Below are 25,238 nucleotides of genomic sequence, written 5' to 3'. Positions count from 1 at the left end.
GCCTCCCGCTTGGTGCATGCTGGGTACGTTTTGAAACCTTAGAACAGCTCTTATGACAGTCCTTGTCCCAACTTTAATAATAGTCATCGCTGTAAATGATACATGATGTATGCAACACAATACAGTCTCATCTGGATATCGATATTATTTGCTATTCCTGTCCGATATGGAGGCGCCATCTACTGGAGATTGTTGAGGCGAGGCTGGGCTGATATCTCACGAGGGCAGAGGTCACTTAGCGAGGTATGTAACAGCTAAATTATGTTAGCTCAATTTGCTTGCTAACTTGCCATGGCTACACGCTGGGGAATATGCAGTGCAGGAAAAATAAGTCATGACTTATATACAGGGTTCCCGCGGGGTCTTAAAAAGTCTTAAAAAGTCTTAAATTTGATAATCTGAATTTAAGGCCTTAAAAAGGTCTTAAATATGACCAAAAAAATAAGAAAGGTCTTAAATATGATTTAAAGGTCTTAAAAATGATCGGATTTGAAAGGTACTTCTGTGTTGAGATCGCGTCTAAATGTGTTTTGGGGGAAATGTCCGGGCTGCAAAGTAACCAGTACGGTAAGAGCCTTTCAGTTCCCCCCAACAATTTGTATTGAAATAAATCAACATGGAACCAGTAATCACTAACTTTGTTTCCCCCGGCCCCTTATTGGAGAACACCCAGCTAGTAACCTAGCAAGCTTCAGCTAGCGGCAGTCAGAAACTCATGTATCTTAGAATCTACTTAAAAATAAATATGGGGAAGTGTAAGTTCAACCGTATTTGGTTGGAAAACATCGAATTTAGTGCTTGGTTGAAACCAGTGGAGGGGAACGTGTTTGAAGCCCGCTGCACCTTTTGCAAAAGAAAGTAGCGTATGCTAATGTAGCGTTAGCTAGTGCAGCAGCTCCTGCAACAACACCGGCGGACCTCTGGGCGACGTTTGGGTGTATGTCAACCCTAAAAGCGGAGGTGCCGTAGACGCTAAATACCGTAGCTAAACACCAATCATACAACAGCAACGATGAAAGATTGTAGCCAAGGCAGCAGAGCTCTGAATATAGCTCTTGTCGCTCTTGTCTCTCTCTCTCTCTCTCTCTCTCTCTCTCTCTCTCTCTCTCTCTCTCTCTCTCTCTCTCTCTCTCTCTCTCTCTCTCTCTCTCTCTCTCTCTCTCTCTCTCTCTCTCTCACTCACACTCACACACACACACACTAGGGCTGCTCGATTATGGCAAAAATCATAATCACGATTATTTTGGTCAATAATTGATATCAAGATTATTAAATACGATTATTCATTGACTTTGAAAACATCCATTTATTGAACTTTAAAACAAATAATAATTTGAACAGTATCTTTTTAACTGTTGATTACCCTGAACGTATAATTCAACTGCAAAACCAATACAAAAATAAATTAAATAAATTATACATTTAAATAAATAATATCAAAATAATAAATACCAATAAACAAGATCAACAAATATTTTGGAGCGCACTTCCACAAGCTACTAAACATATATAAATATGATAAATACAAATAAATTAGACTAAAATTAATTAGATCAAATATGTTGTAGTGCACTGTCACAACCGAGCAAAGCTAAATAATTTCGTAATTGTGGCAGGCCAAAATCGTAATTGCGATTTAAAATACGATTAATTGCACACCCCTAACACACACACAAGCACACACAGACACATACACTTTTTGTCTAACACGCTAACACAGTTCTGTTATGCCTTTACATTTACTTTGTAAGTAATTATGGGACGTATTTCTTCTTTCATAGCAATTTTCCTTCATACTTTCTTGCTGTGAAATAGGTCTTAAATTCTATTCAAAGTGGTCTTAAAAAGGTCTTAAAAAGTCTTAAATTTGAGTAGGTGAAACCTGCAGGAACCCTGTATATACACGGTGGCTTTACGGACCCTGGCTCACAAGGTAAGTGTCGAACTATAGTTCGTGTACTCCCAAAACCTTACACAAAGTGGGATTTTGTAAACATTCAAGGTGTGCTCTTTCTTTCTGAGCAAGTTATGTCAAGAAAGAAGGAAATAATTCATCATAAACTTGTAACTATCTACCGTTTTATCAATGTAACAAGTTTGAGTTTACAACAGGTTTGCACTATAAAGGCTACTTTATTCTGTTTACATGTACAGTATGTAACAGTGCTTCCCATAAAGGAAGAGGAAATGTTTGTTAGATTCACATCCCCTTCCCACAAAAGCAATTAAACATGGTTACTTTGTATCACCACTCCTGGTTTTCTTTAGCATCACTGAGCAGCAGGGAGTATGTATCCAGAACTGTTTGTGGCAATGATTACAATGATATCTCTAGGTTTATGTTTTAATCCTTAATTAAATGATGGTTGCTCCTGCATTTCTGCTCACGTTTTAATTTGTATTCAAATGTTGGTAAATACAAAAATCAGGTTTGCTGCATTACTAAAACTATGTATATGTTTATGTATGCACCATGTACACCAAGGCAAATACCTCGTATGTGTCAACCTACTTGGCAATAAACCTGTTTCTGATTCTGATGTGTTCATCCTCAGATAGTGGCTGTTGCAGCGAGGGATGTGAAACATGCTGAAGAATTCGCTAAAAAGCACAACATCCCACGAGTATATGGGAGTTATGATGAGTTGGCAAAAGATCCTGACATGGGTGTGTTCTTCTGTCAGCATATGGCTTTTCCTTTTGGTCTGAATTAAATCAAACTATTCCACTCAGCAGAAGTTTCTTCAAACTAGTCAATTAATCTCTAACAGCTCCAAGAATGCTAGTGGTTGCTGCATTTCATGTCCTACTTGGAAGTGAATTCTTAAATCATTCTAAACACTACACTTGTTTTAGATGTGGTGTACATCGGCACCATCCATCCTTACCACCTGGCTACTGGCAAGCTCTTTATGAAGTCCAAAAATAATGTGCTGATTGAGAAGCCTTTGGCCATGAATTTAAGGGAGGTGCAGGAACTCATCAGTGCAGCCCAAGACAACAGTGTCTTTCTCATGGAGGTAACTAACTCATTAATTGCCAAAATCACATTTGCCATTGATCTGTTCAAACCATTCCATGTCTCTGTTCAGGCAATTTGGACACGTTTCTTTCCTGTAACCGTTGAAGTGAGGAGACTGCTGGAGCAGGGTGATGTTCAGATGGAGGGCTGATCTGGGGGCTCCACTCACACACACATCCCGCGCCTGGCTGATAGGAAGTTGGGAGGGGGGGCACTGCTGGACCTGGGCATCTACTGTCTGCAGTTTATCTTCGCGGTTTTCAACGTCGAGAGGCCTGAGTCCATCCAAGCAAAGGGGCATTGCATAGAGACAGGTGATTGTCTGCAGGAAGCCTATTCACTAAGCAAATATTAAATACAACGTATATTCTTGCATAGAAACCAGATGTCTTTTATATATATCATTACAAAACGTTCATTAAATCCTTTGTTCAGGTGTTGATGGAACAGCAGTTTTGGTCCTAAAGTTCTCGGGAAACAGACTTGCAATTTGCACATGCTCAATCACCATGATGCTGACCTGTGATGCAGTTATCACTGGAACCAAAGGCACCATTAAGGTAATGGCATGCAACAAGAAAAGTATAATCATTTCCATTGATTGATTGATTCCACACAGGACCAAACCAATTATTTTGACATTGTTATATTAGGTTATTGCTAGATAGAGGAATCACAGCCAAAAGTGTACATTTTTGCACCAATCTAGTTAACAGGAGTGGTAAAACATCTACTATTTAATTCAGATGTTCGTTTTCTAATGTGTTTTGCAGCCCCTGGTGCTTCTAGTTTGCCTATATAATTGTAGTCTTGTTGATTTATACATTTTTTGGATGTATGATTGATTTAAATGTTGGCTTGAGCTCATTGCTGTGGCTGTTTGTTAATGATTCATGAAAACATCATCAAAGTACTGCAGAAAATGAACTATCTACAAATATTTATCCACGGTGAGTTACATTATACTTTCAACATCAGATACCTGACTATATGTGGTGCCCCACATCCTTGGAGGTGAATGGAAAGGAGATGCAGTTCCCCCTGCCAGAGGCCAGCATGCTACTAAACTTCACCAACAGCACAGGACTACGATATGAAGCTGAGGAGGTCCGCCAATGTTTGCTGAAAGGTAGTATTCTATAATGCATATAAAACAGAACATGAGTAGCATTTTTTATTAATCTGGTAGTGATTGATCATCTTAATTTATTTACATTTTCAGTTATTTGCTATATCCAAATGTGAATGACAGATTTAAAGGGGACCTATCATGCAAAATGCACGTTTTGACGTCTTTTATACATAAATATGTGTCCCCGGTGTGTCGGGGAACTCACGCAGCGTCAGAAAATAAAACCCTCTCTCTTTTCCTCCGTACCCAAATCTCTAAAAACGGGGCTACAACGGAGTTGATCCAGATTTGCGTCCAATATGACGTAATATCGGAAATGTAGGCTGGCTTTACACCCATGGCCCTATCAGAAACGTTGCTATCAGAAACAATGCCCGACTGTTTTGGACGTAATATGGTCGATGCGTGTTTACATTAGCATCGCTAACACTCAGAGCTAACCTGTACTGCACAGCATGTGTGTGAAGAAGCAGGAAATAAAAAGGAACTCACCTTGTTGTATAACCGGCAAGAGAGAAAGCCTTTGAGCTCAATACTGTTTCAGAAATAATCCTTGATAATCCATGATATGGCGTTTCATCACCGCAGTATCTGCCGGTAGCATCTCCCGCATGAGCTCAGCCCCCTCCTTTTTTTTTTAATCAATTTCCTTTTTTTTTTTAAAGCTTTATACCCCAAATCAGCACTTTTGAAACAGGAAGTGAAATAGAGGGATATGAGGCATGGCTAGAATGGGTGATCTGTTTGGTATTTTGAGCAATACACTTAATAGACATGATTTTTATATATTTGTATATATCTGAGACCTATGCTATTGCCTAAAAATAGCATGATAGGTGCACTTTAAGATTGAAATAACTTATAACTAATGAAATGTAAAAAAAAAAAAAAAAAAAAATATTGAATGTTGATGGCCCTTGTTGTGTGGTGTCTTAATTATCCTTATTTATAGTTGCTTGTTCCCCTCTAGGACTGAAGGAGAGTCCTGGGATGCCGTGGGCTCACTCCAGCCTGATAGCAGAAGTTTTAGATGATGTTTTTGTACCTCAAAAAGAAAAAAGGAACAATTAGACTCAAACATCCTATCGATTGTATACCTTGTGATGGTTCTTGATGTTTTATGTGTGTTTACATTAACCTTACAGTGGCTTTCCCGTGAGGGGACAGTGTGATGATGGTTAGCCAGCATGCACAATAATGAATTATAGTAGGCTAAGCTTACACTAAAACCAAAGAAGACTAATTAAGTTAAGCCATCAATATGCTTTTTTTTGTTCCCTTTGTGTTCATCCTACTGTGACATGTGTAATAATAAAATAATACTAAGCTTGTCAATGGTTTTCATTTTTTGTATTTATTTTTTTCAAATATGTTGTACATTTCATCTAGTCTCTTGACGTTTTCTTACACTACACTCATGTCAAAAATATATCCGGGTTAGTTGTCATTGATTAAAATATAGAAATAAGTAGGCCCGCCTATTAGCCTACATTTCCTGAATTAATTTTTCAGAATTCACTTTCACTGCATGCATGTCACCGCTCGTTGCTCGGCAACTGTACAGACGCTTTTTACTCTTCCGGAAGTGCGTGGCTGAGGAAATATGGCGCACAGAGCAGTGCATATACCAGTGGTATGCATTGCTTCAATCGATTCGTTTACTGCATTGTTTTTGTCTATTTTCATCGCTTTTGCAGCATTTGAAACTGTGAACGCCGACAATGTGTTCAGTGCCAGCCACACGGCTACTGTACCCATCGCTGCCGCCAGGGATCTGCGGTAAGCTTCCTCACTCTACTCTTACTGTTAGCTAGCTACTCTTTGCTAACGTTACATTTGTATGTCATTTTGTATGTTTATGGTAAGTTTACTACGGATTCAGTTTCACGCTGTTCACCAAGGCTTTATTTTGTTATTCAGTTTGCCAGGCTTTAACACAAGTGTTGATTACCCCTGCACTGTTGTTGGGAGGCAGAGGTGTACCTGACTCCATTCAAAAACATACACGTTTAACGACTGATTCGGTATTATAACCATACTATCTTCGTAGACATATTCATGAATACAATTTACTAAACTACATTGTGTTGAAGTGAATTCCGGCGTATAAATGGTTCCTTAAGCAGCAACAGAATCTCTTATTTTCCGCCCTACATCGAGTGTATGAGTAACATAACACGTTGCTGACGTAAATGAGAATCTGGTCTCATCTGGCGACTGGCGAGGCTGAACCGAATATGGTGGGTTATCCAGAAATGATAAACTTCATAATGTCTGAAGACGAATCGAGTCGTATTTCTTTACTTGTGCATTTGTTTGCAACATGGCTGTAGTGTACTGTGCATATTGATCCAGCAGCTTGCAGTATATTCCACAATATCACGGTGAAGTCAGTTCTAGGTTGGATATTCGGCAGACGCCCCCTCTGGCGTAATAGGTCACCTCTTTTTAATAGACTTTAGTCAATCTTCTATTTTACATTAATGTTTCTATGATTCTTTTTTTAAACTCATGTTACCTTATGACTCCAAATCAATGCATCATTGTATTACTACACTGGAAAAGTAGAGCCTTCCTCGCATTTTAATACTTTTTCTATCTTTTTGAACGAAAAATCAGCAGGTTTTGTCTTGAAACTCTTGGATTTTTTCAATAGCTTTTATGTCATGACTCATGAGACAAATTGACTCAATATCAATCCACCATTGTATTACTACACTGGACAAGTAGGGCACCTCCTTTCATTCGATTTTGGTGCTTTTTGGTTATAAATTAATATTTAAATTTTAATTGAAACCTCTTGGACTTTTTCAAGGTTACTTATGCCTGACTTTCCTCTTTAGCTTTTATGTATAATGTCATGGCACTATTTTGTTTGTGTAATCGTTTCAGTGTATGCTTATTGTATCTATGATCATTTCCTGTTGAACAGTTGCCACAATTCAGTTCTATCAACAACAACCCATCGTAAATGTTGGAACAGGATGTGAACTGCCTGTGAACTGTTTACATAAACCACACATTTAAAACATAAGAAAGATGGAATAGATTTCTAGAAATCTTTACATTATCGGTACATAAATAACCTAGACGTAAACATAGTTGAAAGGTACAATAGACATTTTGTTGTATAGACACATTTAAATCTGAATCAAGGTTGCTTGATTACTTAATATGCTAGATTTGATGTAGACGATTAGCCTTCACTCTTGTTTTCACTAACCAAAGCGCATGATGCTGCTTTTCATCCATCCAAAACATTTTAAAACTTCACGTGTTCACTTGTCATCACAGGTACCTCCTTTACGATGTGAACCCCCCGGAGGGTTTCAATCTGCGGAGGGATGTCTATATCCGCATGGCCTCCCTGGTGAAGACTTTGAGGAAGGAAGGGGATGACTGGGTGTTGGTGTTGCCCCCATGGGGTCGACTCTACCACTGGCAGAGCTCAAACATCCATCAGATGCGCATCCCATGGGGGGAGTTCTTCAGCCTCACCAGCCTGCAGGTCAATGTGCCTGTCGTTGAGTTTGAGGAATTCATCGCTGGTGAGCTTTTTGTCTTTGACCTGGAATAGAGTTACATTTTCTGAAGGTTTTGATCTGTCTTGTCTGTGAACCTATTGAAACCCCATCACTTTATGGTTAAAAATGTTTTTTTTCTTTTTTCTATACTTTAAATAATAAATATTAATAGTTGTTTTTCAAAATGCACATTCATCACTGTTTTTATAAGGGAGTGCTCCTTAGCTCAGATTAAGTGTGCCAAATGCCAATGAATGTGTTTTGTTTCTCTTTTGGATCTAGAAAACGGAGGCCCTTTCATAGACCAGGTTCTGGTATTGCAAAACTACGCTGAGGGATGGACTGATGGGAAATGGGAGGAAAAAGTTGATGAGCGGCCATGCATTGACAAGTTGATGTACTCCAAAGATAAACAGGGCTACTACAGGTAAAGAAACACACTGCAAAGAACCTGCCTTTAAAAAACACTAAGACTGAATTAACAAGATTACCACTTCATCTTCATTATCTTTTATAAACCATGCTAGTTGTCATTAGGCTGATGTTTTCTGAATACTTTTTTCTTTTGACACCCTCAACATTAGATTAGATTTAAATTCTCGGCATTGTGATTGAAATTATTTTTGCTACATTGACTGGAAAATGAGGAGGCTGGAGACCGATCGGATGTCTGAGAAACTGGAGGTTTATTCAAAGTATTTAGCAGGAAAAAGGATAATGACAGTGCAAACAGTACACAGACAAGTGTTCACGCTCTATTTAACCATCATTTCTGCCAAACTCTCACAGGGTCTGCATATTTAACTGAGACTTAGGCTGGCCATAAACATATCTGCTTATAGTCCAAACATTTCAAAACACATCAAAACGGAGGCGCCACCCGAGGATTAGAATGGATAAATGATTCCTCATATGAAAAGTACATTCTTATATCATCATAAGCATAAAGTTTAAATATAGTAAACTATGTGTTAACAGATAGAAATGAGCTGGGATGACTGTTCGATTTGCTTCTTTGTTCAAAACACTCTTATTCAATATTCTGTTAAAAGTGTTGCCAATTTCAGTATCTACTCCAGTCCCTTTACAAAAAAGAATGAGAATGTGGAAAATTGCTGCATGTAAGTAAATTGTGTGTCTTGGACTTAAACAAAATAAAATGTTAACATTATAACGTATCACGATCATCATATAAGTAGCAATACACAAATCTAGTAATCTAAAGTTTTTATTTGGAAATAAGAAGAAATAAAGAACAAGATTTCTCCGCCCCACTTTTTTGTTCCTGCCCTCTTTAGAAGCATTTTTGTTGTTGTTAATTTTTCCCGCATGGAAAAAGAGATTTATTAAGCTTAAGTGCCAAACAAAATGAATTTGAATTAAAGTAGAATAACTCAGGAGACATAATTCAGACAGTTGGACAAAGATAATCTTGATTCTTAACTACATAGTTTGTTCTGCCTACCTTTTTGTATCCTGCCCTCTATTAGAAGGCATTTTTTGTTCTTTATTGTTCCCACATTTATTTATTAAGATTGATTATGCTTAAGTGCAAAAGAAAATTAATTGAATGATATCCATCTCTTCTTTCTTGCCCATATCCCTCTCCTCTCCATCCATTTAAAAATGTTACCTTTATTTTGTTTGTGTGTGTGTGTGTTACCAAGGGGCTGGTTTTGGGGCTACGAGGAGACGAGAGCTCGAAATGTAACGTGTATATCAGCTCAAGGGCATGCCTCCATCATGTCCCCAGTCCTCCAGAAGAACATCACAGCGACGTGAGTCTACTGAGCAACAATCTGATATAAACTGCAAGGACTATACACATACTGTACATATAGAGCAGCTCATTTTACATAATGCATTATAATCTTCTGACTTTAACTAGCATTCCTAGCTTCTGAAGTGAACTTTAATATAGCTGACCATTACCAATGTCATCATACACCTTATATGACAGGTGTAGCTAATTGACTATATAATATGTGAGTCAACAAACAACCAATATGACGGAAATGAAAATGATCGGTCCAAACGTATCAGTCACTATCTAAAGTATTCAGTATCAATCCTTTATAAGACAGCAAAACATGTGATTCTTTTATATGTAAAATACCTGAAAGATTATCTGACTTGATTGTTACTTAAAGGTGGGGTATATCATTTATTTCAGAAACACTTTTTGTTATATTCCATGGAATTCTCTTAACATCCCGATAGCAATGAATATCTGAAATGCTTTGACAATAAATACATACAAAAATGTCATCTGTGGAAGCCGTGGCGCTGTAAAAAGCACGACCAATCATTTTAGCCGGCCAGGCTAAAATAACTGGATGGCCTACCTGCCTGTCAGCCTTCCATCTGTGCACAAACTTATCTCGTGCCCTCATTGGTCATGTGCGCGTTCGTGTGTGTTGGAAGAGGGGCTCTGTAAGGAAGTGGCAGATTTTTTCCGGTTGTGTATTTTCAAATTCTAGCGATCTCGAGCTGGTTTCTCCAAAATTACCTACCCCACCTTTAAATGTGGTAAAGTTTACAGTTCGATTTTTTTTTAAGACCTTGTTGACACTGACTTGGATTAATCTCTTTGTACCGCGCCCTTTTGCAGGTCGGTTATGCTTGACCGAGCAGAGACACTCCTCCATGATCACTATGCTGGAAAGGATTACTGGGATGTAAGTAATCGGCTTATATTAATTAAATAATCTAGGTTTCAGGCAATACATAACACTTTTTTTTTGTGTCATTTGGAACTTTGGAAATGTTGAATTTTCTGTGTTTTGTGTAGACCCGCCGCAGCATGGTTTTTGCCAAGCACCTGAGACTCATAGGAGATGACTTCAGAGCAAAGTACCTGAACTCCTCAGATGACAGAGACTTTACTATTTACAGTGAGGACTGGACTCGCATGAAAGTGAGTACATTTTTCTGATTGTGGCATGATTATGGGATTGTACAAGTGGAATAAAGATTGTGGAAATGTACAGTATATTATCCAAGTATTTACCATGTGAGGCCATTTGCATCATGTGAGTGTTGACTCTTTTGTCTTTGAGAATGTTTTACATTTTTGAGCTTATCATCTCACCCACACCCTTTACTGCTCAATACCTGTTTGCTGTCAGATTTCATTGGGATGATGTGAAAAATATGCCTGCTGTTAAATCATCTGTATGTACAGTATGTATGAATGTGCTGCTTGAGTCTGCATTTGTTTATTTTCCAAATTCAATCAATCAAGTTTCAGCAATAATTTAACAATGTTCCGTCTCTTTATTTATTTCCTCCTCAGGCCAAGTTGGGCTCGGCTAAAGGGGGTCCATATCTGGGGGTCCACCTGCGCAGGAAGGACTTTATCTGGGGTCATCGGGAGGATGTACCAAGCCTTAAAGGAGCAGTGAAAAAAATACGCAGCTTGATGAAGAAGCACAAACTTGAAAAAGTGTTTGTTGCAACAGATGCCGATGAGGAAGGTAAAGACATACTGGCACATTAAAGACAATTTAAAATTGTATTTTATTTAAAAGGCTAAGTTTTTGTGATTTCTTTTTTTTAATTGGGAGTGAAAACATTCTAAATCCTTTCGTACTGCATTGACAAAATAAAATATGATTGCATTGTGTTATAATGTTACTATAATAGGACAACTAGAATTAATAATAGTAGCTTACATACTGTATAGCAGTCATTATAGTGACTTCTATTCAAGTATATTCGCTATAAATGCTACTATAATCCTGTTTAATGTATGTCACTTTGTAGAGTCGAAGGAGCTGAGAAGGTTGTTGCCAGACATGGTGCGGTTTGAGCCGTCCACAGAGGACCTGGAGCTCTTCAAAGATGGGGGGGTGGCCATCATCGACCAGTGGATATGTGCCCATGCAAGGTAAATAATTGTTATGATGTTTTTACATGTATTCATTACGAAATAACGAGTTGATCCAATATTGGGAAATTATTTAGTAACAGTTGCAGCAGTGTGTTCAGGCATTACAATGTAAATATCTTTTAAAGGTGGAAAAAACTATAAACATAATTAAATAAAACAAAAATAAATAAAAACAATGAACAGCTGCAAGTCTATACACATATCTAAAGCAGACAAGACATGAACCACAAGAATACTCCACATAACATTTTCTAGATAATTTAGACAGTTCTATAATATAGAAATCAGAAAACATATATACATATGATAGTGTATAAATGACAGGGTATTTGTATCAGACAACAAAATGACACATATTTCATAGGTTAATGACCTTGTTGTTAATAAAGTAATTGGTTCTTACTGTGTTTTCAATTTGAAAACAAAGGTTTTGTAACACCAAATACCTCAGATATTTTAGCAGCCTTGTCACTCTCATTCCATACCATGGACAATGTTTCAACTTGAAAAACTAGTTCTAGCTGTACATGCCGATCTCTTTGCATGTCACGTGAACATCAATCAATCAACAACTTTATTAATCCCGCAAGGGGCAATTGGTTATGAGCAGCAGCTTATGTCATGTACACAGGCAGGAACATACAAGAAGAAAACACACACAGATACACCCGGGAGCACAGATGTGGATAATTCCAATTTACACTATAAATAGTTCATAGCATCACAATAATAAATAAATTAATAAATAATCAAGTTAAAAGCCTTTCAAGAATTTAAAAGTTTGAGTGCAGAAGGGATGAATGATTTTGAAAAGCGATTAGTCCTTTGATCACGTAGAGCATATCTTCGCCCTGATGGCAACAGACGAAATTCATGTGAAAGTACATGACCTGGAGAGTTCAGAATGCTCTCTGCTTTCCGCAGAATCTGTTCGTTACAGAAGGAATTTAAGTCAGTCTGTTTCACGCCGATGATCTTGGAGCAGGTTTTAACAATGCTGTTCAGGCTGTTCCTGTCTTTCAGTGTAAGGCTATGGAACCAGCAGATAAAAGAAAAACAAATAAGGCTCTCAATGAATGCTTGGTCGACAAAGAATGAAAGGCCTGACAGAGAAAGAGTTCAGTTTGCGAAGAAGGTGCATTCTCTGTTGACCCCGCTTCACAATACACTCAGTATTCACATCAAATTTGAGGTGGTCATAGAAAATGGTGCCCAAGTATTTGTATGATGTGACAATTTCTACCTTGTCATTGTGTATGATGCACTCCTTAGGAACATCCTTGTGACGTCTAAAATCAATGATCAATTCCTGGGTTTTAGAGACATTTAAATCCAGAAAACTGTCATCACACCAGGAAATAACATGTAATTTCCCAAGGGGCACGTCTCTTGCATAACTGTTTTTCTTTTCATCAGATATTTCATTGGAACTTCAGTGTCCACCTTCTCTTTCCGGATCCATGAAGAGAGGGAGATTTTGGGTTTTGACCCCAAAGCGACATACAATCGTTTCTGTGGGGACAATGAGAAGGAATGTGAACAACCCACACACTGGAAAATTGTTTATTGATGCAACCACTCACTTTCCTGACACACACAAGTGCCAACAGCAGTGTTAAAAGGGACAGTTATTTGTATGGAATTTTAAAAGATATTTTTACTGTTTAATGGGGTATTATTTTTTGTTTGCTTTTTATGGTTTCAGAATTGTGCAATCAGGTCTGAAGTGACCACTGTGACTGAACCTTATACAATGCCAATACTTGGCTGCCAAACATGTATAACTGTAATCTGAACATCTGCAAACATTTATTTTGGTTTTATGTGGAATATTTATCTTTTAATGACAGCTTCATTTTTTAACATAATTCCTCATATTTATTACCAGCACCACTGGTGAGAAAAAGTGACTTATAAAGACTGCAGAAGAGTGTTGTTTGAAGTGTTGTGGTGGAGTATTATCAGTTTAAACTTTGTGAGATTCAAAGATGTTGAGCATCTATACATTAACTACCCGTTATTTAAATATACAATTACATTTTTCAAAAATAACCCCACAAAATGGTGAAGGAACAATCGTATATTGCATTTTTAATAAAAAGTGCCCTGTGGAACTTTTTGAAGACAAGTAAAGATGTGTTTACAATTGTTTTTCAAATATGTATTTTGTTACCCAGTGTTATTTAAGTACTTCGCACATTTCCCTAGAAATTAGTAAGGAGCTGAATATTTCTAGCTCACAATTTTTTCAAATTAAGTGCATTTGGTTTCTTTTCTACCTTGTTTCTGTGATGTGAATTATGTTCCCTTTATGCATTGCCAGTATTAACATTTGTTACATGAAATTTCATTACAACATTATTGGTGTTTGAAAAGTAGGAAATATGAAAGTGAATGATAATGAATATCATGATGATTTTTGATGGTGCTTAACTTCATTTTCATTTTTCTTTATGTGATTGACATTGACCATGATAGTATTTTTGCTTATTAAAATATGTTTTAAAGGAATTCAAACGCCACAAATGAGCCACTATCTCTTCAACACTTGCTAGCCATGAAGCTGTCCTGAACACACCCTTTTTTTTCCATTCCTGAAGATGCCCGTGTTTTGATTAAAACATGTTTGGTGTGGGCTTTGTCTCAAGACTTGCTTTATACAGTAGTTGTATTATTTGCATGGTAAATAAAAGATTTTAGGCGGGTTTAAACATGGCATTTGTGATTATGTTTAACATTTGATTGCTGATGCTTATATTTGCCTATCTCTATATTTTAATCTCAACGAGAAGTCAATAGCTCAAGTTTAGAAATGGTGATGTTAAACATTGTTTGATTATAAAAGGTTAAATCTTTAAAGTATGTTATTGTTTTTAGGGATGTTTATTTATTCACATTTCTTGACAAAAAGAGTGTGATTGAGGCGTTCCAACATTAGGATGTTAGATGTATGTAGTCTTTACAGCAGCAGAGATTTCTTGTATGACTTTTATGATTTTTCGCTGCATGTATGAAGATGAAAAACCAGTAAGACTACTTTGATGACGGAATTCACTTGATGCTTAACAGTATGATAGTGTCATATGTCACCTATGCTCTCAGTTGGCCCAACCCTGAGGCTTTCTATTGTCCTTTGTTTGGCCTCGTTTGAAATGTCTGGTAATGGCAAAAGTTAACTGGCATGTTAACCTGATAGTTCAGGCTCCACTCTTTATGTAAAATTCTGCTGAGTCATTCAGCTATGTCTTTATCAGTTGCAATTAAGTACACCCACACAGGGAGTCTGTGTTTGTGTATGAAAGTGAAGTTAAAAATGACATTAGTTTAAGCTGCATCAGGCTATAGTCACATAGAAATCTGATTAAAGAAAAAAAAGAATTGAATCTGGAATCTAATCTTGTGTGAATGAAGCAATTGTGATGGTATTTCTTTGTACATTTCAAATCATATACTTTAGTTTTTTACATTTTTTTTGTCCGTTTTTCTTGGCTTTCTTTCATTTGTTTTCTCAAGATAGTCATATGATGTGCAGCTTTATGCGAATACACTGCATTGTTTTGTTTCTTTTCCCTGTGGATCCATACATAAAAGTGGTGTACCCTGGAGACCCTCCTCAACAACATCGTACTGACATTAGCAGTAGAGTGTATTGTGATGCTTAGTTGCTCTGTCCCCTTTAAACCAATGCTCTTGCTTGTATAACATACATATCAAATGTTTTGTAACATTACATCTTATTCACACATTCATCTTTCCTCTATTAATCACTTTTCTAACCTAAACCCAGAAGTCTTACCCTGAAGAGGAACTGACACATTATACTGCAGGTCAAACACAGGAAAAGCTCAATGTGATCAACATTTTTTTTTAAATTTTTACAGAAATGTGTAATTTTAGAAATGTAAGACTATACGCTTTTATGTTCAAAGGAATCAGGTAGGTTGATCCAAATTAGCTTAATTCTATATATTTTTTAAAACAGCTTTCATAAGCTTTAGTAATACATTATGTCAGATACGCTATGATTAGCTTAAAATAGAATTACATCATATTATATAAAGGGCACCTTGAGTAGTACTCAGTCTATTTTAAGTGTGTGCCCTCTACTTGCCCCTTGATCACAAGAATCATTAACTCGTCCCTCGCAACTGGAACTGTACCGCCAAACCTCAAAACTGCTGCAATAACACCAACACTCAAAAAACCTGGAGCTGACCGAGATGACCTGAATAACTACAGGCCCATCTCTAACCTCTCCTTCATCTCAAAAACCCTTGAAAGAGTGGTTGCTGACCAACTTCAACAACACCTGGACAAAAACAACCTTCATGAACCCTTCCAATCGGGTTTCCGCTCAAAGCACAGCACCGAAACAGCGCTGGTAAAAATCACCAACGACCTCCTCCGTGCAGCTGACTCTGGACTGCTCACCATCCTAATCCTCCTTGACCTCACAGCTGCCTTTGACACCATCTCGCACCCACTGCTTATCAAACGCTTGGCAGACATTGGGATCACTGGTACTGCACTCTCATGGTTTTCATCCTACCTCACAGACAGAAAACAATATGTCCGTCTCAGCACCCACCGGTCAAGCTGCTCTACTGTCTCACATGGTGTTCCTCAGGGGTCAGTATTGGGTCCACTCCTGTTTATCATCTACCTACTCCCCCTTGGCACTATCCTCCGTCATCACAATGTCCATTTCCACTGTTACGCCGATGATACACAGGTCTACATTTCCAGCAAACCCAACACTGCCCTCCCCCCAACCTCTCTCACCAACTGCCTCCAGGACATCAGGAACTGGATGAGCAGGAACTTCCTAAAGCTCAACGGCAGCAAAACCGAAGCCCTGCTGGTTGGCACCAAAACCACCCTCTCCAAAACCTCATCCTCCCCTGCCTCCAACCTCATCATTGATGGCTACTCCATCCCCTTCTCTGGCCAAGTTAAGAGCCTTGGTGTCATCCTGGACAGCTCCCTCTCATTTTCACCTCACATAAATAACATCACCCGGACTGCCTTCTTCCACATACGCAACATCTCCAGACTCCGCCCATCCCTTTCTCAATCAAACACTGAAATCCTGGTCAATGCCTTTGTCACCTCCCGCATCGACTACTGTAACGCCATCCTCTCAGGCATCCCCACCAAGCTCATCAACAAACTACAAATCATACAGAACTCTGCAGCCCGGATCATCACCGGCACCAAGGCCTCAGAACACATCACCCCCATCCTCATCCAACTCCACTGGCTCCCCGTTCAATCACGCATCAACTTCAAAAACCTACTGCTCACTTACAAAGCCCTACATAACCTGGCTCTCCCCTATCTGGCTGACCTTCTTCAGGAGTACACCCCGTCTCGCTCCCTCCGCTCCTCCTCTGCTGGTCTGCTAACCGTCCCCACCCCACGCCTCGTCACCATGGGTGCTCGGGCTTTTAGCTGCACTGCTCCCAGACTCTGGAACTCCCTCCCCCCGCACATCCGACAGTCAGACACAATCACCATATTCAAATCCCAATTAAAAACCCACCTGTTCAAATCTGCCTACTCACTGTAGTCCTCCCTATTATATGTTTAATTTGTGTCCACTTGACTGTCTCCTCCATGATTTCCTGTTTGTGTTTTTATCATGTTTTGCTGCCTATTAGCGTTTTATTTATTTATTTTTTAACAAATTGTACGGTGTCCTTGGGTGTCATGAAAGGCGCCTAAAAATAAAATGTATTATTATTATTATTATTATTAACCCCGTTGACATTTCATGTGGCCGGACTGGGTCAGTTTCCAGGGCTGAATTCTAGTCCCAGTCCGCCCCTGTTGAGTACAGATATTACCGTGTTCCCTGAAGTCAGGTGCCATACTGTGTAGTCAGGCAGGTCGCAGCCAGAGTACACGCCCTTCTTCAGATTTACCTTTTCACACACACACAGGTTGAGCTACTCACATAAGCAGCAGGCAACAACAGAAGTGAAGGTTGTTTATCCTGTGCAGAAATCGCTGGGTCATTCTTTTTGTTTAGAATTTTTGGGGTTTTGAGCGTGATTTCCTCTTTTACTTTGAATCGTCTGATGGAAAGGGTATCCTGCTAGGGGCCAGCTCGCGCCATGTCCTTCGTTATCCTGCGCTCTACAGTCAGATAACACATCGTTTTCAACAGTAAAGAGGACACACGCAAGCAGGTAAGACTCATACTTTATTAATAAAAACATTTAACAGTGACTTACTTTATATTGTCAATTATTAACGCATTTTCATGACGTGATTTATGCATTTGTGAGAAACTTTATTTGTGTCCACGTTCAGTTTATTACTAGGCTATATCAAAGTATGACACAAAATAAGATAAATTGAATTATGCACGTGTCGTATACATATTGTAAGACTAGTATGTTTAACTTTTACCTTCAATGTCGACTTTACAGCTGACACATTGATTTTAAAACAGGGTCCAATCTGTCTTCCTCCACACATGGAGTTTCCCAGTTTTCAGGGAAATGCATTTTTTGTTGTTCTTTGAGCACTATAGGAACTTAGTTCGTTAAAGCCAAATTAAACAATTAGGCGACGAATCGAGTCAAATTTGTCAACAATTCAGATAATCATTTAATCATAGAAATGACTCAAACTGAAAATGTTCATAAGAACTACATCAATTGCTATCTAAAAAAAAAATGTATTTCAGCTTTTCTCAGTTTTTTATCTCAGTAACCTGAACATCTTTAGATTAAACAAAACATTTAAAGACATCACCTTGGACTTTGAGAAACAGGGATGGACATGTGTCAATATTTATTTTTACATTTTATAGATCATTTAAAAAAGAAAATAAATGCATAGATTGATCATTCTCATATGTTTGTTTTTGTTTCTAGCCTCCTCTCCTGATGGCCTTTTTCCGGCAGCTGAAGCTTCTCCTCTGGAAGAATTGGCTCGCAGTCATCAGACAGCCAGTAAGTGACTTCCAAGAGCTGGGCAATTCTATTTCTATACAAGCACATGGATTCTTAAGAAGGATTCGGGGGAATAAATCACATACAGCACCTTTAACGAAGGGATGCTCAATATTTCAGGATTAATTAACCATTTATCCCTTAAAATATTCAGTTTATATATAAACAATGTAAATGACCTCTTTATTAACTGATATTGCTGTTTTATCATATCCTGCGTTACAGCTATGGTCCCTGACTCTGGTCGCCTGGCCTCTGATCATCTTCATCATCATTGCTGTGACACGCAACCAGTTCCCTCCAGTTCAAAAAGATATATGTAAGTACAACACCGCACGGGTATACAAAAGTGCTTTGATTTAGATCCATGTTAGTGACATGTAATTAAATAGTGCTACAAATACATATCTTCACAAAGACAAGTCTAACTGTTATGCAATCAATAACCAATAAGATGGAATGGACTGAAAACAGAATAAAGTAACTACTGGATAAGAGACACAGCTGGTAATACTGTACTTAAGAATTATTGTTTGTCTCCATATCAGCAATTTGTTTTCAGCGAATTACAGTAAAGATTTGTTGGCTGCTATCTCTTCACTTCATAGAGAGCAAGATCTTACAGTGGCAGACACAAGGGAAAGATCCAATTGGCTGTTGAGTAATGGAAGCTTTCGTCACCAAATAATGACTTGACCTGAGGCCTGTACTACGAAGCTGGATTTTCGCTTAGCCGGCTAAATTCAGGGAAATCTCGGGCTTTCCGGTCCTACGACGCTGGTTCTCTTTTTAGCAGGCTAGATTTCCATGGTAACTTATGCTGAGCGGCAAACCAGGGGGGTATACTACGAATCAAGATTTTCGTTTAGCAAGCTAACTTCAGGGGTTTCCGGTCCTACGAAGCTGGTTCACTTTTTAGCAGGCTAGATAACTTATTCTGAACGGCTAGCCTCCGGAGCAGGATAGGTTCCAGGATAAAAGCACTGCCTGCTGACCAATCAGAGCTCATTGTGCGGAGTTTAAAGCGATCAATTCATATGACAGGAGGAGAAAGGAAATACAGTTTAAACTGCCGTTGCTGGAAAGACAGCCGGTCAAAATCACCGACTGTGTGAACGTGAAAATGAATAGAATATCACCTCCCATCTTCAGAGCAATCTGACTATTATAACATTAGCGTTAAGAAAGCTTACTTAAATATCTGCCACAACATAAGTAACCTACAGTCCGCGGCACTGTGAGTGCAGACGTACCCCATTATCATTCATATCACATGATATCACATCATAATGTATCATATATTTCCTTATCTGAGTCAGCTTCTTGAGCCGTATCTGGCGTGCAACACTCACAGTGTCACATACTGTATGCAGAAGTATTATTTTAAGCAACACATTAAGTTGACGAAACACTCGAGTCAAATGTAATTAAAGTCAGATCCACTCGTGTCTTGGACGGGGCAGTGATTTCATAAACCTGTTAATGTACGCATTCAAACACTTTTTCTTTTACCAGCAGTATTCACCTTGCAGCTGCAACTATGTGGCTTTTATCCTGGATAAAGTGTTTAAGTCATGGATGTTTAAAGTTTAACGTCTTCATATTTGTCTAATATTAGTTTACTTTTCATTCAGGAAATATATGACGCGCTGCGCTGTCAGTACACGGCTTGTCCATGTTTGTGATTGGTCGAATGCTCCAAATACCACCCCTTTTATGTGAACGCGCACCTAACTAGATAGGACACGGCTGGCTTGCGGTCGAGGTGATAGCCAGCGTCGTAGGACAGTTTAGCGAGAGCAGTTTGTTTTTTTGGATTTAGTCAGCCGGATAACTCAAAACATATCCAGGATATGTTGAACTAGATTCGTAGTATACCCCCCTGCTCCGGAGCAGGTTAGGTGGCAGGCTAAGAGATCAACTCAGTGAAAGCACTGCCTGCTGACCAATCAGAGCTCCGTGTGCGGAGTTTAAAGCTATCAAGTCATATTACAGGATAGAGGAAATACAGAAAAACTGCCGTTGCAGGAAAGACTGCCGGCCAAAATCAACTGACTGTGTGAACGTGAAAATTAATAGAATATCCCCTCCCATCTTCAGAGCAATCTGACTATTATAACATTAGCGTTAAGAAAGCTTACTTAAATATCTGCCACGACATAAGTAACCGGATCAGAGTAACATTAAGTACAGTCCGCGGCACTGTGAGTGCAGACGTAGATGTGTCCCATTATCATTCATATCATATCACATCATAATGTATCATATATTTCCTTATTTGAGTCAGCTTCTTGAGCCGTATCTGGCCGTGCAACACTCACAGTGTCACATACTGTATGCAGAAGTATTATTTTAAGCAACAGATTAAGTTGACGAAACACTCGAGTCAAATTCTCCTAATTAAAGTCAGATCCACTCGTGTCTTGGACGGGGCAGTGATTTCATAAACCTGTTAATGTACGCATTCAAACACTTTTTCTTTTACCAGCTGTATTCACCTTGCAGGTGCAGCTATGTGGCTTTTATCCTGGATAAAGTGTTTAAGTCATGGATGTTTAAAGTTTAACTTCTTCATATTTGACTAATATTAAAGTTGACTTTTCATTCAGGAAGTATGACGCTGCGCTGTCAGTACGCTTCTCCGTGTTTGAGATTGGTCGAATGCTCCAAATACCACCCCTTTCATGTGAACGCGCACCTAACTAGATAGGACACGGCGGCTTGAGCGATCCACTTGATATCCAGCGTCGTAGTACAGCTTAGCGCCAGCGCGTATGTTTTGGCTTAGGCCAACCGGCTAACTCCAACATATCCAGGTTAGGTTGAACCAGCTTCGTAGTACAGGCCTCTGGGCAGCAGGGTGTTTGTATATTGTTTAAAATCACTTGTCCATTCCGATTCCACAATGAAGGTAAACAAAAGGAACGTTTAACTCAAGATCTGAGCCTATCCCTGCACTGTTGACATGGTATTTGCACTCCTTTGTTATTTAACCCCGATGAAAGAAAGTACATTCATCTTTCTGCAATAATGCGGGTAAAGGTTATTCAGGAGGGAGGGTTACACAAGTATATTTTGCTGCTATTGTTTTGCCAGATATGATGGCAGATGAAACCCAAGTATGTGGTTACAGAGGGAGAGGCCGACACTCAAACCAGTTGGTTTGGAAAAAAACATACCACAAGATTTTAAAAACATACCTAAAGCCTTTTAAATTCCAGTAAGCCTGGTTCTTTAACAAATAAGCTGCGTCTTTCAGAAATAACATTTAAAACTGCGTCAGCATCATTTTAAGAGAACTTCATCCTCCTATGCACCTGTCAGCATGGGATAATGGGCACATTGTGATGCGTTATATACAGCATCAGAAACATGTACATTGTACCCATCTTACTCTGGTAGAAACTTTAACCAGTTAACCCTCCCACCTTTGTTTGTCCGGTCTTTTTTGATGGATCAGATTCTGTGGATGCAGGGATTGCTGTGTAACTTAATAACTTTTCTGTGAAACGAACAATAGGACCTACTCTACCCTTTTAAGTGCTGTTTATTGTGTCGTTGCTTTTGTATAAGACCACTCCCAAAGCAAGCAACAACACATATTCAGTGACCGATCATACTGAATGACCAGCAGTAACCTTGATTCAGGTAGTATAGTGTTGCAATTTAGTCTGGAAACACACAGTTTCTCACAGAACTATTGAGTGTTATACAAATTATTCCTTTTTATTAACTATTTTCCATGAGATGGTCCCTGTTGTATTATGAGAGGTGCTGAAATAAGCGTTAAAGACTAATGATAAACTACTGAAAACAAAATATACACACATCTTTTGTTGCTTTTTTTGACAGTTGAAAACAATGTTCAATGTTGAAATGTAACATTGGCACCCTGCTTGATTTGAGTTTCATAGTGTTTGACTAAACTTCAAACCTCAACCCATTATCAGATTTGCACTACTTGAAGTGCCGTTATGTCAATGGATATGAAATGTTACCTTTATTGAACTCAAGTACCGCCTTTTATACTCCTTGTTTGTCGATCATGAGTCACTGTTTTTGCTCTAGATATCATAAATGTACATCAATTATATGTCAACGCTGTTTGCTCTGCATATTCTTTAGAGAGTTTTGGGTCAAGTACCTTTCTGAGAAATGATACTTAATACCATAGCAGTACTATACCATGCAGTCAGTCTAGTCGCATGTCTTTGTTCTAAATGTAAGTAATGGCTAAGATTGTTTCCTGAAAATAAATGGTGTGTTAATTCATTGGCAGTGATTCAGAAAAATGGAAAATAGTTCAAGCTCAAGATCTTGTGGGGAGAAATATCCCTACAAGATAACAATACGTCAAATAGAAATTAACAACCAATTGGGCAAATGTAATTTTTTTTTTTTTAATGAAGCGCTCAAACAATGCACTCAGTATGTTCACGATGCACAGGTTTCCTTTGGACCTGCCTATTAACACCACATCAAACATTTTGATAAGGTTGATTACATTTATCTACCCCTTCATATAGTAAATAATACGACATAAATTGAATGGAGTATTTAAGCTAGTAATCTACCTGTGACCTACTTCGGGTAGTTCCAATAACAGAGTTTTGTTTGCCAAATGTACACATTTAAGGACATATCTTACAGGGATTTTGAAACAATTTTCTGATGTTTTCAAGCATTCTCGCTACAACTTACACTTTGTCACGTCTCCTCCAGGTTATGTGGGACCCAGAAACCTTCCCAGCACAGGCTTCTTCCCTTTCCTGCAGACCCTCATGTGCAACACCGACAGCAACTGTCACAACAAATCCCGCCTGGTGGACCCAGCTGCATCAAAGTCAACTTCAAGGTATCCCCAGTAGAATACACCATATACTGGATGAACTATTTCTGACCCATACTGCAGGAACACCAAATGTTTATTGAAGTTGTGATTTTAGTCAGTATCACTGCATCTATTCCGCCTCATAATTCCCCTCCATCTTAAACATATATACGTAATGTCTCTAGTGGCTCCATCCCAGGTGTCATACCATTTATAAAAAATGTACAGAGGGCAAGAGAGACACAAAGGAGTGACTCACCTCCGCATAGCTGCATCACACGAGATGACTAGTTAGTGTGATCATGGAAATGTACCAACAATAGATAAGGAGAAGTAAAAAGTAAAAACGCTGAAAGAAAAACATGCTTTGATGGCATTCTTTTTAGTATAGCTCTGTTTATTTTTTATTTTCAACTGCAATAAAGAGAGATTTTAGTTTAAAACAACTAAGGAGTTGCATATTCTTTAGAAAACAGGGAGCGGGTTTCTTTATGTAAGCCTGTCTATTTTGTTGTAGTTCAAGTGTTAACTAGTTCATTAGTTCCTTAGAGTTGTTTTTTCTGCCTTTGTTGAGCTCTCGTGTGCTGTCACTGAAATATACATTCCAGACGCAGGAATGACGCTGGCTGGTGGAAACCAGTTTTTTTAACCCTCGACCTAATGCTGATTGATGGTTTATACACATACCAAACTAGTTACACTCACACCCACTACAGATTTTGGTTTCAAATTACATACAGCAAAATGGTGGAATGAGCTCCCCATTGACATCAGGACAGCAGAAAGCCTACACGTCTTCCGGCGCAGACTGAAAACTCATCTCTTTCGACTCCACTTCGAGCGATAGAATTACTAACAAAGAATTACTAACAAAGCACTTATATACTAATAAAGGACTGGCTTATCTAAAGTCAGTTGAGTAGCACTTGAAATGTTTTGGCTCTATGAAACCTGATGTACTTATATGATTCTGTTTTCTTCAAGTTTGTATCTTCTTGGTCGAATGCACTTATTGTAAGTCGCTTTGGATAAAAGTGTCAGCTAAATGCAATGTAATGTAATGTAATGGTTATCTTTTCATTACCTCATGTGATCCTTTTGACTCTGTATGATAGGTCGAAGAAACAGAAGAGTTCTCCGCTGTCAAAACTGGTTAACGGGGATGAATTATTGAACTTCCTTCTTCCCAAGGGCGTTGGCAGTGATCCTGCAGCACTGTTTGAGGTGTTAAACAACTTTTTTGGTATGTTATCCTCATTTCCATGTACCATAGTAAAAAACATTGTTCTGCTCATTTTAACAAATCAAATTCTGGGTCAAGTTATGCATTTTCTTTTTCATTTTGTGTTGAGGAGCCCCATTCAGGCACATGTTATTGCACAGATAAGAATTTAAACACATTTTATAGAAAGACTAGCCATGCTCTGTACATCGGAAAGAAAAGACACATTTGTTGTAGAATAAACATTGTAAAACAAACTTGAAGCTGGAGCCAAGAGAAGAATAGCTGAGCTAAGAGAGTGGAAAAAGGGAAACAGCTAGCCTTTGGTTAGCCACTTTGGATTGAACAGATTATACAAACAACATAATGTGTTCATTAGTGCATTTTTGATATGCTGGTAGGCAGATGAGATTTATTTATTATACCTATTATATATTTAGAGAATTCATTCAAGCTAGCAGTTTCCCTCTACTATTAGTGTTTATGCCAAGCTAAGCTAACTGTTTCCAATTAGCTTTATATTTAAAAGAAATACATATATAAAAGAGGTTATAATCTGCAGGACAGCAAATAACCCTGTTTTTCAAAATACTGAACCGTTGATTTTTAGAACCACATTGTGGACTTATCTGACTTTGGTACTCAAACATTCA

At 38.4% G+C, this 25,238-nt stretch overlaps 2 protein-coding genes and 1 pseudogene across 3 annotated transcripts in view; all 3 read left to right on the top strand.

Annotated features, from left to right (window-relative positions):
- Window positions 1-105: 105 nt before the first annotated feature.
- On the top strand, window positions 106-5,466 carry LOC117485625 (annotated as a pseudogene).
- A 248-nt stretch (window positions 5,467-5,714) lies between these two features.
- On the top strand, window positions 5,715-14,950 carry pofut2 (protein O-fucosyltransferase 2). Its single transcript, XM_034134680.1, has 9 exons — window positions 5,715-5,933; window positions 7,449-7,702; window positions 7,961-8,105; window positions 9,346-9,456; window positions 10,290-10,356; window positions 10,470-10,595; window positions 10,974-11,154; window positions 11,444-11,567; window positions 12,987-14,950. The coding sequence occupies exons 1-9, from the start codon at window positions 5,758-5,760 to the stop codon at window positions 13,138-13,140; spliced, it is 1,338 nt and encodes a 445-aa protein (XP_033990571.1). The 5' UTR covers window positions 5,715-5,757; the 3' UTR covers window positions 13,141-14,950.
- Window positions 14,951-17,510: 2,560 nt separating this feature from the next.
- Window positions 17,511-25,238, top strand: part of abca12 (ATP-binding cassette, sub-family A (ABC1), member 12) — a 77,479-nt gene continuing 69,751 nt past the window's right edge. For both annotated transcript variants that reach the window (XM_034134396.1, XM_034134395.1), the window contains exons 1-5: window positions 17,511-17,761; window positions 18,455-18,532; window positions 18,758-18,851; window positions 23,255-23,387; window positions 24,479-24,606. In XM_034134396.1, coding sequence (XP_033990287.1) covers window positions 18,467-18,532; window positions 18,758-18,851; window positions 23,255-23,387; window positions 24,479-24,606 — 421 coding nt within the window. In that variant the 5' untranslated portion in view covers window positions 17,511-17,761; window positions 18,455-18,466. The remainder of the gene's footprint in view (window positions 17,762-18,454; window positions 18,533-18,757; window positions 18,852-23,254; window positions 23,388-24,478; window positions 24,607-25,238) is intronic.

Source organism: Trematomus bernacchii, unplaced genomic scaffold, assembly GCF_902827165.1.
Source record: "Trematomus bernacchii unplaced genomic scaffold, fTreBer1.1, whole genome shotgun sequence".
In the NCBI taxonomy this organism is placed as follows: Eukaryota; Metazoa; Chordata; class Actinopteri; order Perciformes; family Nototheniidae; genus Trematomus; species Trematomus bernacchii.
Note: the sequence above shows the minus strand (reverse complement) of the source record. Positions and strands in the feature narration are given on the sequence as shown.